Source organism: Heterodontus francisci, chromosome 2 (assembly GCF_036365525.1).
Source record: "Heterodontus francisci isolate sHetFra1 chromosome 2, sHetFra1.hap1, whole genome shotgun sequence".
Taxonomy (NCBI): Eukaryota; Metazoa; Chordata; class Chondrichthyes; order Heterodontiformes; family Heterodontidae; genus Heterodontus; species Heterodontus francisci.
In genome coordinates this window covers 23564068-23584135 of record NC_090372.1, presented here as the reverse complement: position 1 = coordinate 23584135, position 20068 = coordinate 23564068, and the positions used below count along the sequence as shown (strand labels likewise).

General features: G+C 41.7%; 1 protein-coding gene across 3 annotated transcripts in view; it reads left to right on the top strand.

The window, feature by feature from the left end:
• Positions 1 to 17584, top strand: part of LOC137382951 (tubulin polymerization-promoting protein) — a 39359-nt gene extending 21775 nt beyond the window's left edge. For all 3 annotated transcript variants that reach the window (XM_068055530.1, XM_068055539.1, XM_068055545.1), the window contains exons 3-4: positions 11694 to 11847; positions 13745 to 17584. In XM_068055530.1, the coding sequence (XP_067911631.1) occupies positions 11694 to 11847; positions 13745 to 13945 (355 nt within the window). In that variant the 3' untranslated portion in view covers positions 13946 to 17584. The remainder of the gene's footprint in view (positions 1 to 11693; positions 11848 to 13744) is intronic.
• Positions 17585 to 20068: the final 2484 nt, after the last annotated feature.

Here is a 20068-nt window from a genome sequence, read left to right as displayed (position 1 = left end):
AATGTGGCCATCACAAATCAGCCTTTATCGTCCATCCCTAGATCGGTCAGACAGAACTCATCAAATTTACCCCATAATGTTTATGGACCAATGGTTCATTAAAGTCTTTTGGGAAGGAAGCCTGCAACCATTATCCAGTCTGGCCTACATGTGACACCAGTTCAACACCAATGTGGTTGACGCTTAAATGCCCTCTGAAGTGGCCTAGCCAAGTCACTCAGTTGTATCAAACCGTTACACAGTACAATCACGGAGTGCAGCAGTTCAAGAAGGCAGCCCACCACTACCAACTTCTCAAGATAACTAGGGATAGGCAATAAATTCCAGCCTTGCCAGCGACACACACACCCTGCTCATGAATAAAAGGAATAATACATACCATGATTGGCTTTGAACTGGAAAAAAACAGACTGGCTTCAGCTGCAGGAAGATCAAGGGAAATATTAGAAATTGCACCCCACTACCTATGTTCTTTTTCAATATTCTTTTAATGGAATGGCCATTAAGCCATTGCCTCTCTGGTAGCCATTTTTGTCGCTTGTGTCTGAGTACCATTTAGATTTGTCTTTCATTTCACTCATTTTACTGTTAGGTTATTTCTTGTCTGTGCTCATTTTAACCTATTAGTGGGTTTGAGGCCTGAAGTGGAGGAGAATATTGTGGCAAAAGCAAAAGACTGGGAATGCTGGAAATCTGAAATCAAAACAGAACATGCTAGAAATACTCAGCAGGTCAGGCAGTGTCTATGGAGAGAGACAGAGTTAATGTTTCAGGTCTATGACCTTTCATCAGAACTGAAAGAGGCAGAGACTTAACAGTTTTAACCAAGTGTAGTACCAGGGAAAGGGGGCTGTGCAGGTGGAGTGGGGAGGAAAGGAGAAAGGGAAAAGATCTGTAATACGATGGAAGGCAAGGGTGATTAAATGAGACAAGGAATGATGGTGCAAGGCAAAAGGGGGTGTAACAAGTATAGAAACAAAAGATAGGTCCACAGCAGAATCCACTGTCTGAGAAAATGGGAGCAGTAGTTCTAATCGAAATTTGTTGAACTCAATGTTGTTGAGGCCGGAAGGCTGTAAAATACCTAATGGAAAGATGAACTGCTGTTCCTTGAGCTTCCATTCTTCTTCATTGGAACAGTGTAGGAGGCTGAGGCCAGAAAGATCGGAGTGGGATGGAGAAAATTGTGCACCAGTCCCTTGTTTGAAGGCAAATAGTTTCTGGATCTATGGTAAAATTGGACAGATAGATAGAATTCTTGGTTTACTGTGTAGAATACTAAGAAAGTCAGTAATATGGTATGTTGCTTTAGTTTTCCATAATAAAATACCATAGATTTCTAGCTGGGATATTACACAGGGTTTTCCTATTTTGGAACAGGGCCTACTACAGAAAGGCTGTCAATGAAGGGTCACTACTTTAGTGATTTTTATGAATAGTTTACACATTTGTGGTCACCCGACAAAGGCGTGAATTTGATCCTCTACCAACGGCACATAATTGTTACAGACAGCAGTGATTCACCTTGGTTTAGAGCCAGACACTTTATGGGAATTATTAAGGAAATTATATTATGGTAGTAAATTTTTATAGGGGTATGAATCTAACTGGAAACCTTGGCCAGAATGTTACCCTTATAGCTATTTTTAAAATCGCATTATGAGTTGCTGAAGATAATTTTAAAAATGTCAAGGAGAGGCAATTCAACAATAGTGAGTAATGCCCTGCCCGCGGATGTGCTCAAACTGGAGATATATGTATGTACTTAATTGGCGTCACATTTACTATGTTCTGAGGATTGCTGTAATGACTTGTTTACATTCAAGAGGATACCCCATGCTCCCGACACATGCTCCATCTTACTATACACCGTATCTGGACGTTTTGAGAAGGTATGCAGTGGAGTTTTTTTTGTCAGATGTCTTTTGTTAGCAATTCCAGTAAAAACTGATGCCTTGTAAATATTAGAAAGGAATACTAGTCCCTACTTTTTATAATTTTCCTTTAATGACAACCTGCCACCTACACCTGTTGCAGAAAAGGGAGAATAGTTCTTCTTTGAGCCCTATTGTGTGACTGTGTACCATGGTATGAAGGGGTGCTGTATGTATCTCATCGCAACTAAAGCCAGCAAATTAGAATATCATGTCTTTTTGTCTAGGGCTTTGAATGACAGCTGCTAGACTGCAAGATATGTGCCTACAGCACTATCGCATCAAGCTGTAAGGACAAGCATTGAAATGAATTCTGAGTTTGAAAGGACTCAAGTATTTATCCAAATCTCTTTTGAAAGTTACCATTGCATCTGCTTCTGCCACTGCAGGTAGTGCATTCCACATTTCAACCTGCAAACTTCAAAATCAAAGTTGAAAGTCCTAAACGTCAGGGGCAATAGCATGTAATTTTACTTGACGCAGAGTGGTGAGATTTTAATTATTCGTATTGTATATGTTTTTATGTTGTGCTAGAGCGGAGAAGGTTGAATAGAGATGTTAAAAATTATGACGGGAAATAGAAACTGTTTCCATTGGCAAGAGTGTTGGATCCCATTAGTTGCTCAAAGAGAGACGAAGTCCGACTGTAGCTTTAAGAAACTTTATTGCAGTACTTAATTGTTACATCTTCAGAAAACTTAACAATGAACTGAACTAAAACTAAAAGCAACACACGCACTGAACTAACCTAAAGCTAAAAGCAACACACACTGAACTAACACTGAACTAACCCCCCCCTGAACTGAACTAACTCTTCGCGCCAAATCAAGCCTTATTATAGTTATTCATACAAATCAGTAACACCTACTCTTTGTTCCCAATTGGTCTACAAACTTCTGCAGTTTCTTGGTGTCGGGGCCTGATTGGGGTACTGCCTTGTCAATTTGTTATTAACTTCTTACTTCAGTTTCCCATCCCCTTATCTCCTTGTGAACCGTTAGGCTGATTGCTATACAATAAGCTATTATGAAGCAGCTTACAGTTGTCCTGTGAATTTTTGCTTGTTAGTCTACTCTTACTGATAAGCTGTCTGTGCAGCCCTGAAGCTATGAAGTCATTTCTGATAAACTGTCTCTGCAGCTCCAAGGTTATTTTGTCAGTAGGCTATAATTAATTGATTAGTTCACTTTAAATGTCCCCAATAGTTCTGTTCTCGAAAATTCTGTTCCCACAAAGAGGGTCATAAAGATTTAAGATAATTGGCAAATGAATCAGAGGCGAGGGGAGGAGAAATCTTTTTATGCAGCAAGTTATGATGATCTGGAATGCACTGCTTGAAAGGGTGGTGGCAGAAGAATCAGTAGTAACTTTCGAAAGGGAATTGGATATATGCTTGAAAAGGAAAAAAATTGCAGGGCTATAGGGAAAGAGCAAGGCAGTGGGATGAATTGGATGTGACCAAGGATGAGGGGTTACAGTTCTGAGCAGAAAACTTGAAAAGCTATGACATCTTTCACTCGCACTAAGATGGTTAATTTGTGACCTGATATCTCTTCATAATCTTGAGGACCTCTATGATAGGGTAAATAGTGATAGATTGTTGCTACTGGTCAGTTAACCACTAAGGGACAGATTTAGAACACTCAAGGAACGAAGATTGGGAAAAAATTTCTTTACACAAAGAATGATTAGATTTAAAAATTTCTGTCACAAGCTACTATTGAAATACTTTTTTAAAAAAGCAAATTGCTTGCTTGAAAAAGAGGAATATTAACGGATATATGGGGAGTGCGCAGGGGAGTAGGACTGGATGAGATGATTTGATGAGAATAAAACTGCAACATAGACTCGTAAAGCTGAATGCTGTGCTAGTGCTATATTGTTCTATAACTCTGTGCTGCTGGGGTAGAGTAGAGGTAGCTTTCCTCTGTATCCTATCCTGCTGTATGTGAGCTGGACTGCTCGATGCACATTCAGGTCACCTGAAATGGAAAGCATTGGATATTGTACCACTAAGCCCTCGCATCAATGAGAACACAGAAGTTTTATTTTAATTTAGTTGCTGTCTGATAAATATCACAGTTCCCAGTGGGCAGAATATTTGGACCTGTGAATGCAGCCCTCTTTAAAAGGTAGCTGTCTTACTTTAATATATATTTTTGCATTAAAATTTACACTTCAAATTCAGACCATTTTTATTCTATAGGAAAGGATAAGGAAAATAAAGACTTGCATTTATATAGCGCCTTTCATGACCTCAGGGTATCCCAAAGCACTTTCCAGCCAATGAAGTATTCTTTGAAATGTAGGCACTGTTGTAATGTCGGGAAATGTGGCAGCTAATCTGTGCACAGCAAGGGCTCACCAACAGCAATGTGAAAGTAACCAGAACATCTGTTTTTCCATGTTAGTTGAAAGATAAATGTTAGTTTGGGCAGAGTGGCTGTGTTTTTGAAGATAGTTTGCAATAGTTGACATCAGGAGGCAACACTAATCTCTGGTTGTTGACATTTGGCAACAACTGTCCACTGAGAGCGCAAAGATCAAGCCGTTGACCTCTACAAAATGGAAGCAACCTTTGTTTATGGCTGTAGTTGTTAATGTAGGCATATAATAAAACAGATATTGTCGGCATATCCTGGTCCATTGCTGCTCCGGTTACTGAGCTTTATTTGGATCGTGCTGCTGGTACAAGATATAGGCATTATATTTTAGAAAGGCAAAACACACTTCCAAATACAGGCATGCGTTAAACAAATTCTGCTTTTTAGACTGCTAGTTATTTAAAAATTATAGGAAAATTAAGTGCTCTTTGGTTTTATTCACTTTCAGCAGACCAACTAGATGATCACGTCCCCAAAAGCTGCCTGTGCAATTGATTATTCTACACATGACCCCTCCACACCCCTCCCCACCCCCCCCCACCCCACCACATGTGATATTCTATCCTGTTTACTCCTTTTCCCTCCCCTGCCCTAGTTCAGAACATTAGGAACAGTAACGGGTCATTCAATCCCTTAAACTTGTTCCACCATTCAGTTATATCATGACTGATCTGTACCTCCGGTTCATTTAGCCATCATTGCTTGATATTCCTTGATACCCCTATCTAACAAAAATCTATCGATCTCTGTCTTAAAAGCTTTAATTGTTCCATATCCACAGCATTTTGGGGGAGAGAGTTCCTGATTTCCACTACCGTTTGTGATTTTACTCCAAAATGGCCTTGCTCTAATTTTAGGATTATGTTCCCTTGTGCTGGATTTTCCCCTACCAGAAGAAACAGTTTCTCTATATCTACCTATTAAATCCTTTCATTTTAAAGACATCAATTAGATCACGGTGCAATCTTCCAATCTCGAGGGAATACAAACTGAGATTATGTAACCTGTCTTCAGAAATTACAATGGAAGCTTTGATAGGGTCCATAAGAACATAAGAAATAGGTGCAAGAGTAGGTCATTCAGCCCCTCGAGCCTGCTCCGCCATTAAATAAGATCATGGCTGATCTGACTGTGGCCTTAAATCCATTTTCCTGCCTGCCCCCCATAACCCTTGACTCCCTTGCAGATCAAAAATCTGTCTAACTCAGCCTTAAATATATTCAATGACACAGCCTCCACTGCTTTCTAGGGAAGAGATTAATGACCCTCTGAGAGAAGAAATTCCTTCTCATTGCCATCTTAAATGAACCCTTATTTTGAAGCTGTGCCCCATAGTTCCTCATAAAACAACCCCTTCATCCCAGGAATCTGCCTAGTGAACCTTTTCTGAACTGCATCCAATGCAAGTACCTTTTGGAAATCCAAATACACTACATCAACTGGTTCCCCTTTATCCACTCTGCTACATCCTCAAAGAACTCTAACAAATTTGGCAAACACGATTTCCCTTTCATAAAACCATGTTGACTTTGCTTGATTGCATGATGATTTTCTAAATGCCCTGCTAACACTTCCTTAATTCTAGCATTTTCCTGATGTCAGGTTTCTTACTTTCTGTTGCAACACCCCCCCTCCCCCCCCGCTTTCTTGAATAGAGGCGTTACATTTGCAGTTTACCAATCCACTGGGATCCTTCCAGAATCTAGGACATGAAAGAATATTTTTTTAAAAATCTCTCCAACCACTTCTTTTAAGACCCTAGGATCCAGGCCATCGAGTCCAGGGGACTTATCAGCTTTCAGTCCCAATAGTTTTGCTAGTATTTTTTCTCTAATGATCGTGATTGTTTTAGTTCCTCCCTTTTGCCTCTTGATTTTCTGCTATTGTTGGGATGCTTTTTACGTCTTCAGCTGTCAAGTCAGATACAAAATACTTGTTCAACGTCTCTGTCATTTCCTTGTTACCCATTAATTCCGCAGTGTCATCCTCTAAGGGACCAACACTTACTTTAGCTACTCTTTCCCTTTTTATATATTTGTAGAAGCTTTTACTGTCTTTTCTTATATTTCTTGCTAGTTAACTCTCATACTCTAATTTCTTCCTCTTTTTTTCATCATCCTTTGTTGGTTTCTAAAATTTTCATAATTTTTGCAGCTTTGTTTGCCTTTTCTTTCAATTTGATACCAACCTTAACTTCCTTTGTTAGCCACAGATGATGCATTTTTCTCACAGAGTCTTTCTTTCTCAATGTAATACATCTTTGTTGAGAGTTATGAAATATCTCCTTAAATGTCTGCCACTGCTTCTCTCTTGTCTTACCTTTTAACCTATTTTCCCAATCCACTTTAGCCAACTCTGTATTCATACCCTTGTAATTGCCTTTATTTATGTGTAAGATACTAGTTTCAGACCCAAACCTCTCACCCTCAAACTGAATGTGAAATTCTATCATGTTATGATCACTCTTGCCTAGAGGCTGCTTTACTATGAGGTCATTTATAAATCCTGTCTCATTACACATTACCAGATATAAAATAGCCTGCTCCTGGGATGGTTCCAGGATGTATTGTTCTAAGAAACTGCTTTTTTTCCCCCCTCTAAATCTTGGAACCTTTAACTTCTGTATATATAATCTGACTTTTTATTTAAAAAGAGTATTCCAGCATGAGGCTTTGCAGTACATTAGCCTCAAATATTTATCCATGAAGACAACTTCGTGAATAATTTACATTTTGAAGTGACACACAGTGAGCTAGAATTCTACCTACTCTCCTCTGGAACTTGGGTTTCAATCCAGCTCAAACAGATAGGATCAAAACCGTCTTCTGATAAAAATGAGGATTAAATGAAATATAATTTTTTTTGGTCTATAAATTTACTTTCTTCCCATGTTTCCTGTCCCATCTTCTCTCTACTGATTATTGGCTAAAGGACCAGAGAAGAGATGAGAGCTTATTATATGCAAAGAGTAGTTATGATCTGGAATGCAGTGCCTGAAAGGGTGGAGGAAGTAGATTCAACACCAACTTTCAAAAGCGAATTGGATATATACTTGAAAAGGAAAAAAAATATCCAGGGTAAGAGCAGAGAAATGGGACAAACTTGATAGCTGATTCAAAGAGCAGGCACAATAGGCAGAATGGCCTCCTTCTGTATTGTAAGATTCCATGAAACTCAAGTGGCTCATCAAATTCATCTCAACCTCAAGATATGCCACTGCCTCGCAGCACACTCGAGATTGCGTTACTTTTTACCTTATATCGAAATAGAGATAGTATCTCATATTTTACTATGATTGATTTGCTGTTTTTTTTGCCTTTTTTTGCCAACTGAGGTTTTGTGGTGGACAACATAAATTGTTGATCAGCCATGGCTCTGTGACCCCACTTCAGACTCCTGAACATACAATCTCAGCTGGTACTTCAGTGCTGCACTAAGGGAGTGCTCTACTGTCACAGTATCTTTGGGATGAGAGGTAAAATCAAGGCTACGTTTGTCCTCTCAGTTGGACGTAAAAAGCAGTGGAGTTCTGCCCGATGTCCAAGCCAAATTTACCCCCTCAACCAATATCACTAAAGCAGATTATCTGGTCATTTATCTCATTGCTGTTTGTGGGACTTTGTTCTGTGCAAGTTGGCTGCCGCGTTTCCTACATTACAATAGTGCCTATATTTAAAGTACTTAATTGGATATAAGGTACTTTGGGATGACCTGACGTTGTGAAAAGTACTATAGAAATACAAGGTATTTCATTATGCGCTACTTGATTAGGCCAGAAAGGATATTGAAGATTTATCTTGCAGGAGAATATGGCAGTTCCAATACATTATGAAATTCCTGGAATATACGCTGAAATAAAACCTGAGATCACTAAAGGTCAAACCATTTGGGAAAAGTGTTCAAGTTCAAAGCATGTGATTAAATTGTGGAAGGCTGACACTTGTTACTTTCTACTGAGGTTAAGGGAGGGAGGAGATTCTGCCAATAATGGAATTAAAATGGGCTCATCAACCCAAAATGTGTATAACAGGATGCGCTGCATATTTGTGGCTAGATTGTCCGTTGACTCCTCTTGTCCGCAGAACTCCTCCACCTATTACTATTTGTAACTCACTCCAGACTAAAGGCCGGCTACCCGACCCGAACCTGACGACATGTCGTTTTTGGGTCGGGTTGCACTTCCGGGACCAGCATTCAGGCTCGGGTCGGGCCTGGTCGGGACACGCTCTATCACCACCTCCAGTAAGTGGTTCCAATGTTAATGTACTTTTTGGACTTGAAAGGTGGTTTCGTTACAGTTTTTTTAAGCTTGTGCAGATAAGCAACAAAGTGAAAAACGGAAAGTAGGTTAACTGATGGTCGGGTTGGGTCGGGCGCGGGAAAAAAATGGAAGGACTCGGGCCAGGTTGGATGAGGTTCTGTCGGGCTCGGGTCGGTTTTCATTTACAGACCTGAGCTGGCCTTTACTCCAGACTGTGCATTTCTCTCTCTCTTTCTCTCTCTTTGGCCTCCTTGTCTCGAGAGACAATGGGTAAGTGCCTGGAGGTGGTCAGTGGTTTGTGGAGCAGCGCCTGGAGTGGCTATAAAGGCCAATTCTAGAGTGACAGACTCTTCCACAGGTGCTGCAGATAGAATTGGTTGTCGGGGCTGTTACACAGTTGGCTCTCTCCTTGCGCTTCTGTCTTTTTTCCTGCCAACTTCTAAGTCTCTTCGACTCGCCACACTTTAGCCCCGCCTTTATGGTTGCCCGCCAGCTCTGGCGATCGTTGGCAACTGACTCCCACGACTTGTGATCAGTGTCACAGGACTTCATGTCGTGTTTGCAGACATCTTTAAAGCGGAGCCAAGGACGGCCGGTGGGTCTGGTACCAGTGACGAGCTCGCTGTACAATGTGTCCTTGGGGATCCTGCCATCTTCCATGCGGCTCACATGGCCAAGCTATCTCCGGCGCCGCTGGCTTAGTAGGGTGTATATGCTGGGGATGTTGGCCGCCTCGAGGACTTCTGTGTTGGAGATACGGTCCTGCCACCTGATGCCAAGGATTCTCCAGAGGCAGCGAAGATGAAATGAATTGAGACGTCGCTCTTGGCTGACGTACGTTGTCCAGGCTTCGCTGCCGTAGAGCAAGGTACTGAGGACACAGGCTTGATACACTCGGACTTTTGTGTTCTGTGTCAGTGCGCCATTTTCCCACACTCTCTTGGCCAGTCTGGACATAGGAGAGGAAGCCTTTCCCATGCGCTTGTTTAATTCTGCATCGAGAGACAGGTTACTGGTGATAGTTGAGCCTAGGTAGGTGAACTCTTAACCACTTCCCGAGTGTGATCGCTGATAGTGATAGATGGGGCATTTCTGACGTCCTGTCCCATGATGTTCATTTTCTTGAGGCTGATGGTTAGGCCAAATTCATTGCAGGCAGCCACAAACCTGTCTGAGTCTCTGCAGACACTCTTCAGTGTGAGATGTTAATGCAGCATCGTCAGCAAAGAGGAGTTGCATTTATCCCTCAACCAAAATCACTAATTCAGCTTATCTTTTCTTTATCTCATGGCTGTTTGTGCGAACTTGCTGTGTGCAAACTAACTGCCATATTTCTCTACATAATATCAACAGCGACTACAATTCAGAAGTATTTAATTGGCTGAAAAGTGCTTTGGGAACGCCCTGAGGGGCGTGCTATATAAATGCCAGTTTTTATTTCTATATATTGAGGACCTTTAAGGACCATGAGGTAAATTTTGAGAGAGATTGTATGTAGCCAGTGCATGTTGAAAAGCCAAGCGAACTGGTTTAAAAAGAAACATTCCCTAGAGGGTGTTGCGATCCAGTGAGAAAGGTGTTTAGGGTCCCTCTTGGCCTTCACCTGGTCTTACCATAACAGGGTTTAATTTTAAACACACCATGTTTTTAGCTCCCCCTTGGTGAATCCTTGTTCACCGCTTTCCAATTATTAGGCAAAGAAACCAGCACAAACAGGCTTTCTTAAGTTTAAAGAAGAAAAGTTGAAATTTCTTAAACTTGAACTTAAAGTCTAATTCGGTTGACGCCTACAGATATACGATGCACCCATGCTAGCCTGCATACACGATACACACATGCAAATAGAGACAGAAAAGAGCAGAAGAAAAATAAAGTAGAAAAGGTTGAGGCAATATCTGAAGAGCTTTTGTTACGGTTTTTCGAGCCCACTGTAGAATCCTTGATTGTAGGTAGATCTTGCTTTTTGTTGGGGCCCAGTATTCTTCTTCAACCTTGTTTGCTGTAGGAGACTTTTCTCTCTTAGTGTTCATGGCCGGAATTTTACACCACCCCGACAAGCAGGGTGGTGGCCAGGGTGACGGGTGGTGTAAAATGGAGCGGGAGGCCTTCCTGACCTGCTCCCATCACCGCCGCCACTTTACATAGGGTGGCGGTGGCGAAAAACAGCCCGCTCGCCCCAGGCCAATCAAGGCCCTTAAGTGACCACTTAGGCGGCTTCTCCCTACTTAACAAAAGTAGGCAGCTTCCGAGCATCCCGGGGTGACCCTTGTGGTCGGGCACCAAGTGCCTGATGGAGGGCCGCCCCCGCTACCCCAACTACCCCCAAGACCCAACACGTGCCCCCCTTCCCCCCAGTCAAGCACTCTTGCCTCGCTGGGGCCCGACTGATTACCCCCAGCAAGGCAACCAAAACTTTCCTTCCCGGCTCCCGGGCATCCTGTCTTCATGCTGGGCTGCAGTCCCAGCATTGGCCACTGCTTAAGGTGACACAGCTGGGACTAAGAGCTGCCGGCCCACTGATTGGTAGATGGAAGTTCCGCCTCATACCAGTTGAAGCCCAGGGACCTGCAAAATGTGGCTCGGATCCCCAGGCGAGGTGGAAGCGGGTTCACCACTGACTTTTTAGTCAGTGGCCAGCTCTCATCTGCCTAGAGTAAAATTCTGGCCCTTGTGTCTTCAGTGGATTCTGAGGCTTGTGAGAGATAGGAGCAAACAGACTTTCTGCCCAAACTATTTGTTCAAATTCAAAAAACTCAGTTTGCCCAGAAGGTTAGTCATGTGACTAGCTGGTTTGACCATGTCCGTTTGTGTATTTGGCCATCTTAGCAGTCAACCTGGAATGCAAGCTTCCCCATCTTCAACTTCTAGTGATCAAAAGTCCATTGTGGGTTGAATGTGTCAGGGAATGGTCCTATGTCCTTTCCAAGCACTGTCTGTTAATATGCAAATGTCTTTCCAGCAGAGATCTGGCAATTTTTAAAAGCAAGTCCTTTCTTCACTTCAACAACAGTTTGAAATTTAATGTCCATGTGGCGAAATTAATATGCCTCATGCATGGCAGGTGGGGGCCTGCATGACAAGTGACTTTCTAATGTCTGAGGATTTGTGTTCCAGGGCAAAATCTTTTAGGACTATCACTTTTGACCAATTTAAGGATGCTCTTGAAGAGCTTGCAAGGAAGAGGTTTAAAGGGAAGATCAAGGAGGAAGCAATCCAGGAGATTCACAAATTAATTGAAGGAGAGTCCCCTGTCATTTCGGGGATAACGGTAGGTCAAAAGTGTGTTCGTTTTCTCATAATCACATTACATAGCCTTCTGCTACACAACAGGCAGTGTCCCTTTTTAAGAGGGAGTACCCAGCTGTTGGACAAGAATTGCCTGTGCTCTCTCTATACAGGGAAAATTTATCAGCAGTTGTCTTCCCACAGAAGTTATTTAAATAGCGGATGACTATGTGTTGACAGGATTTCACAGCATTTATTTTGTTTGAATGTGTTTGTTCGAATGTATTAAGAACATTATGATTTCTACATTCAGCAGAAAGTGAGGACAAGCGATTTCATCCCAACAGGATATAGTTTTCGCAAAAAAAGTCACTTCTTCTTTGATTTTTATTTCCATTATTCTGCCATTTATTGCCCATCCCTAGTTTCCCTGAGGAAGTGGTGGTGGATCTCCTCGAGCAGTTTGATTCAACTGAGTGACTTGTTTGATCACCTTCAGAGAGCAGATAGGAGTCAACCACGTTGGGCATGGGAGTGGGGTCTCATATCTCTCAGATTGGGCAGGGATGGCAGGTTTACCTCCCCTAAAGGATTCTAGTGAACCAGTTGTGTTTTTACGACACTCTTCATGGTCACTTTTACAGATTCCAGATTTTTTTTAATAACAATGCAATTTCTCAAGCTGTCATGGTGAAATTTGAACTGTTGTTCTCTCGATTATTAAGATAAGCCTCTGAATTACTAGTCTAGTAACATAACCAATACAATACCACTACTTGATTCCATAATCCAGGGTGACACTTCAGTGAAGTACTAAAGAAATGCTACAGTGTTGGAGTAGCGTCTTCCAGAAAAGATGCTAAACTGGGGCCCCGTCTACCTGCTCAGAATGAAGTGAAAGTTCCAATGAAGCTGTTTGCAGAAAAGCAGTGGACATTTGTCTCATTACTGCGTGTGGGATCTTGCTGTGCATAAATCAGCTATGTTTGCCCGCATACTAACAGTGACTGCACTTCAAAAATGGCTATGAAGTGTTTTGGAACATCTGAGGACATGATAGGTGCAATGTAAATGTAAGCTTTTTGATTATTTGTCTATTTGATTAATACTTGGGTTAAAGTACTGCGCTTGGTATTAATATTCTAGCTCAAGCTCCCTACACTGTCATTGTGCATTGGTGCATCCTTAGTTTGATTGTCAATACAGATGTACTTGCTGTAGGTGCTAATGTCCTTCAGAGTCTAGACTGAAATTGCCAAAAATGCTCATTTATTATCTGCAAACAAATTACTCTTCATAAATCTGTTTGGGGGCACTGTTCAACAAGGTGTTCCAATATTGTGTGGATAACTGTTCAAGCAAATGTAGAGCTGGACTCAGCTGGATACATTCTGTCAGTGAAAATGCAAACATCAAACTGAAAGAAAGACTTGCATTTAAATAGCACTTTTCACGCCCTCAGGATGGCCTAATACACTTTAAAACAAATTAACTACTTATGAAATGTACGAGAAACAGCAGCCACTTGGTACACAGCAAGTTCCCACAAATGCAATGAGATAAATAAGCAGATAATCTATTTGTGATGTTATTTGAGGGATAAATATTGGCCAGGACACCAGGGAGAACCCTTGCTATCCCTCTTCGAAATAGTGCCATGGGATCTTTTACATCCATTTGAGATGGGAGAAGGAGCCTCAGTTGAACGTCTCATCTGAAGGACGGCAGCACTGACAGTGCAGCGCTTTCTCAGTACTGCATTGAAGTAGCAGCCTAGATTTTGTGCTCAGTTCCTTGCAGTGGGACTTAAACCCACAACCTTTTGACCTGGAGGCAAGGGCGACAATCTGGTGCGATCCTGTAATATCCTAAATTTGCTTCGTTAAAAACTTTGCACAAAAATTTGTTTTAAAAAAAGTGTAATATTGCTTTCTCTACAGAAAACTGTGCTGTCTCCCACATTGGAACGACTTACAGACACCTCAAAGTTCACCGGTTCCCACAAGGAAAGGTTTGATCAGAGCGGGAAAGGCAGAGGAAGAGCAGGCAGAGAGTACCTGGTTCACAATACTGGTTACGTAGTGGGATACAAACATGCTGGCACATATGATCAGAAAGTAAAAGGAACTAAAGATGATTAAGTTTTTTTTCCCGAACATATGCACCACCTTCATCTGGAATGTATCTACTCCCAAGGCAGTCTTGGCTGAAAGAATTAGAAGTAAGAACCCAAGCCATTGTTGTTCGTTTCAACATCTTTCTAGTCCATTAGAAAATCATTGGCACTTGTTTTAGATAACTCGTAAAGTAGAGCAATTTATTTATGCCTCCAACTGTAAATACAGAAAGACCCTCCCCCCACCCCCATCCTTGGCCAGTTTAAAAATCTTTGTTGCTTTTGAATGACTCATGCTGATCAAGTATAGAATGACTGATGGCCATTAATACCCTGATCAGAGACCAACCTTCTATTGGACAACTCCAGATCGTTCAGTATAACAAGCATTTGAACCATTTTGTCTTGGTGAATTATGGCCATCCCTTTGGATGAATTCCAACCAATTGTGTGTTAATAACCAGAACGTCTGCTAGGGACAACTGTATTAAAAGGTGACCCTTCGTACAGCAATTGATAAGACAGAGAAAAATGACCAAGTTGATGTTTCACAATGTGCTCGTTGAAAGTTCCTAAAGAACCATGAAACCATATGTGAGAATGGGCTCTCACTCCAAACTCTGATTGGCGAAGTCGACATAGGAAAGATGCCAACATGGAAGAGGCACAGAAGTGTTGGTCTCAACATGTCAGGTGCAGATGTGTGTCCTCTTTAGCTTCCTTGTCATACAAAATGTCTTTCAAACCTGGGCGGTCAGAAGGGAAAGTGAGATCTCACCACAGCCAGTTCTCATTGGGGAAAATGCATTATTGCAAAGGGACTGTTGGCGAGAAGGTATTTGTAGACATCACATTGGCAACACAGTTCATTCACCATTACCGATTTAACAGTTATGCCCCTTAAAGATGTGCTCAACATAAATGAGACAGGACTCTTTGAGCAGCCCCAAATAGCATTTTGACTGCCAAAAAATACTTCAGCGATCTTAGGTGACAAGAATCGTCCCCATCAGCCTTTTGAAGAAAGTAGGATTGGAAACAGCGGCCTTAGCAATTGAGCTTGAAGAATATCACTCGCAGACGTCAACAAACTGCAGCTGTCTGAAAAATTTGCGGCCAGCCACAGTGACTGTTGGTCTTAAACTGAAGTGGTGCATGAGGAACATTGGACAATCTGAAGTAAGGATGTCCGTAGCAGGAGAATTAATGAGGATGGTACAGATGAATCGCACCCTCAACAGCATCACATGCCTGCCGATATCCTGATGCCTTTCTGCTGCTGGGGATGGGATGAAAGACTTTCAACAGTTTTAATGATTCTCAGTTAGATGTTGGAAGCCTTTTGCTGAAAGAAAATAAAAGCTGGAGACAGGTTCTTCTGCATCCATGCACAAGTGAAAATGGTCAAGCCTACATAAACATATATAGAGTCTGGGAAAAAATGGGTGTTCAATCTGCTTCAATACACCTACTGTTCTGTCATGCAACACATATAGGAAATGTGTTTCTCTTCGTTTGTCCCAGTTCGATTCTGATTATAACAATGTAGAGGCTGTAAAATAGTTATACTGAACTTGATTAGAATTCTACTTCTAAAAATGCATGGTTGGCACAAGTTCTGCAGGACTTAAATAGACATTCATCAACCAGTGGATCTCTTAAAGGGAGTACAATGGTTTACAGCCATTGTAATGTGACAATGGTGGACCTTGTGTACCACACATCCTGCTTAAATAAGGTATTGGAAACTGGCACATGGTCACCTCCTTTGTTCCTGCCACACCGCTATTTCATTTCATTCCACCTTTATTGCATTCAGGTAAACCTATCTTCTCATCTTAAGCTAACAGTTGTTTTATCTTTGAGCTTCTCAGTGACTTATTCTCTCTGCACGCTTCAGAAGATTGATTTTGCACTTTATGGAATGGCCCTGCTGTAGCTGCAAAGAAAATGAATGAATGAATGAATGAAAGCAAGCTTTAGCTGAATGCTTTCTGAACACATTGCTTCGATAGTGCCCCAGTGCACAGGCAGATCCCAGCTTGTAAATGAGGTATCAAGAGGAACAATGAATGAAGACTTGTGGATGTGAAGATTTTAATTGACACTTTATTAACAAAGAAACATGACAATAATTTCAATATTTTATGTAATTTAAGTTGGTTAATGCCTAAACAGCAGGCTTCTATATTTTGTGAACTGTTTATGATATAAGGCAAATGAACAAATGACATTCTTCAGCAGTGTCATCATGACACAGAGTTCACATTCCATCACTTACAACATGGGAATGTAAGCATTCCATCGCTTACAACATGGGAGCAATCTTTATCTAGTCTCTTTTAATTGACATTGTAATACTCCGGAGAAAAGGCTATACTTTCTGCTCGAGCCCCAAAATTTCGAGTATTTGTTAAAATGAAGTGCTATGTTCTGCTGCTAAAATATGCTAGATATTTTCAGTCTCCTACTTCCTGCTTATATCTTAGCCGTTCTTTTGTTCCCCTCCACTATTTGACCTCAATCTTCTATGAAGGAGAGATTCAATCAGTGGACTTCTCCACAACTGTTACTTATTCCTCCAACAATTTATTGTCTGATAGGAGTCAAATGTCTTGTCGTGCAAGGGCAGGTTTGCACTGCCTTAGAGGTACGATAGTCTTAAGAACTGGTTAAACTTGTCCCCATGGTGGCAGGTAGGCCTGGACCATCATTTGATTGAATAAGAGTGGGTCTATGGTGCTAACATTATATAAATAACATTGTGATATTCAGAAGAAAATTCAGCACACACAAGGATAAGAATGACGTGCAACAGGAATATAAAACTCCCAGATGTGTTGTGACTATTTGTAAAAGGCTTGAAACATTGTTCTGCAGTGATAGTTTATGTTGGAATTAAATACCTCAAATTATATGCAAATAGCCGATCTCAGCATGTACAGACCTGCTATGGACTGTAACTGCAACAAAATATCCAAACTGCAATAATTCACAACACTGATTATTAAAATTGACTTATCATTAATTGCTGCATACTCTAAAAATGTAATTCTAATGCTTTGTCATTTCTTAACCTTACAAATCCTAACTTCTACCTGTATGTAAATACAGACAGTTCAGATTGTGCGAATCTAACTGTTGCTTCTTCAGTGCCAACGAAGGTATATAGCACATAATTGGATGAACGGAGATCGCTGCTCTGCTGAATTTGGGATGGTTTCTGCTATTGGCCTAATTTGCACTGCAGAGATGCTCAGATTTAAGTTTCTGTTTTATTACAATTCAACAATCTGAAACTCGAGTCATGACTAATGGCTTGATGACAAATCAAGACTTGTAATTGTAGCCTAAAAGCTTTGCATTATACACAATGCCTGAATACATTGGTTCTAACCTTGCCCGAAGCCAAGCACTTTAATCAGTATTCTATCCCTCCTTCACTAAACTGTAATGGAAAGGACGCATGGACTGAAGGTCAAGAGGGTTAGAAGCTAGCTACGGGTGTTGTGACTAGTTCTCTCTCCATAGATTTACTCTCTTATTTTTCTACATTGCTAGCTCCATCTGTATATTAGAGGCTGCCAAATATCATTGCATTGTAAACTCAGACTGACTAAATTTTATAAGAATGGTAATGAAATAAAATCTATTTGCAAAACTATTAGGGTGCTATGTAATTTATTTTCATGTAGCCTAATCATAATATCACTATGATTTTGATCTGATACTTCAAAAGCAGACCATTTATTATTAGCTGTTATATTTGTACGGGTTTACTTCTTCCGGTCAATTTTACTGGCTTTTTAAAAAAATCTTAGTTATTCTTAGAAGAAAATATCAGCAAAATTCTCAATGTAGTTTTAACCTGTCACATAGCAACATTTGTTGAATAAGGTCCATCATGCTATTCTGGAGATTTGGTAGCGTAATTCATCTTGGTATTAATTTTTGAGTATCTTTTACAGTTAATGTATTTGAGGAAAGCAAACAAGGCAAGGGAATACTCAATAAATGGTAGGATACTGAAAAATGTAGATGAACAGAGGGACCTTGGAGTGCATTTCTACAGATCCCTGAAGGTAACGAATATGGGATACTTTCCTTTATTAGCTGAGGCATAGAATAAAACAGGAAGGTTTTGCTAGAACTGTATTAAACACTAGTTAGGCCATAGATAGAGTACTGTGACAGTTCTGGACACCACATTTCAGGAAAGATATAATCACACTAGATAAGTTACAGAGGAGATTTACAAGGATGTTGCCAGGATTGGAGAATTTTAGCTATGAGAAAAAGTTTTCTTTGGAACAGAGGAGGCTGAAAGGAGATTTAATGGAAGAGTATAAAATTATGAAGGGTCTAGGTACTGTAGATAGGAAAAACCTATTTCCTGTAGCAGAGAGGCCAATAGCCAGGGTGTTTAGATTTAAAATAATTGGCAAAAGGATTAGAGAGGAATTGAGTATGTTTTCATCCAGAGGGTGGTGGGGGTCTGGAACTCACTGCCTGAAAGGGTGGTAGAGGCAGAAACCCTCATAGCATTTAAAAAAAATACTTTTGATATGCACTTGAAGTGCCATAACTACAAGGCTACAAACCAAGAGCTGGAAAGTAGGATTAGGCTGGATAGCTTTTTTTTTTGGCCAGCAAAGACATGATGGGCCAATTAACCTCCTTCTATAAATTTTCTATGTTAGTATGTTTGCAGTTAGCATGCTACTAACACACTGTTAGATCCCTAAACCCTCAGGGAAAATGGAAATTTCTTGCCACAAGTGAATGTTAATGTTGAACTCTCGCATTCAGACTATAGTTATAATCACATGCATTTTTTATTCATGGGATATTGGCATCACTGGCAAGGCCAGCCTTTATTGCCTATGCTTAATTGCTCTTGAGAAGGTGCTGGTGAACTTGCCTTGAACTGCTGCAGTCCATGTGGTGAAGGTACTCCCTAGTAGGGAGTTCCAGGTTTTTGAGCCTGTGACAGTGAAGTCAGGATGGTGTGTGGATTGGATGGAAACTTGCAGGTGGTGGTGTTCCCATGCACCTGCTGCTCTTGTCCTAGGTGGTCGAGGAAGCCTTGGTGGTGCTTCTTGTAGCTGGTACACACTGCTACCGGAGTGCCGTTGGTAGAGGGGCAGTGAATGTTTACAGTGGTGGATGGGGTGCCAATCAAGTGGACTGCTTTACCCTGGAAGGTGATGAGCTTCTTGAGTGTTGTTGGAGCTGCATTCATCCAGGCAAGTGGAGAGTATTCCATAACACTGCTGACTTGTGCTTTGTAGATGGTGGAAAGGTTTTACAGAATCAGGTGAGTCACTTGCTGCAGAATTCCCAGCCTCTGACTTGCTCCTGTAGCTACAGTATTTGCATGGCTGGTCTAGTTAAGTTTCTGGTCAATGGTGACCCTCCCCCACCCTCTCCAGGATGTTAATGGTGGGAGAATATGTTAATGTTGTTGAATGTTAAGGGGAGATGCTTAGACTCTCTTTTGTTGGAGATAGTCATTGCCTTGCAGTTGTGTGGCACGAATGTCACTTGCCACTTATGAACCCAAGCCTGAATGTTGTTCAGCTCTTGCTGCATGTGGGCATGGACTGCTTTGTTATCTGAGGAGTTGCGAATGGAACTGAACACTGCAAGTAGAGAAGGAACTTTTCCCTTGGTGGGCGGGACCCGTCCGCCGACCGAAATGTCGGTGGTAATCCCGCCGCCACCAGGCCTGGAGATCTAGTCTGGATTTTACGGTCCCCAGGACTTTAATTGGGCTTCAGGTGGAACTTCCACCTCTCTGAGGCACGAAGTCCAGCCTAATGGAGCTGCTGGTCAATCAGCGCGCCGGCAGCTCTTAGTCGCAACAGTGCCACTGGGAGCGGTGGTCACTGCTCGGACTGCAACCCAGCTTCCACAAGCAGAGGAAGGATGGCCCCAACTCGAAGGTGAGTTTTTGGGGCCTTGCTAGCAGTGATTAGTGCAGCCCCGGCAAGGCAAGTGGGGTCAATTGGGGGTCCGGGGGGGGAAGAGTGCTGGGCATTGGGGATGGTTGGGGCATCGGGGGGTGTCGCACCCCCAACCCCAGGCCGTCAGAAAGCCACCTGCTTTTGTCAGGTGGTTTTTCTCAGGCCTGGGCTGCCCAACCAGC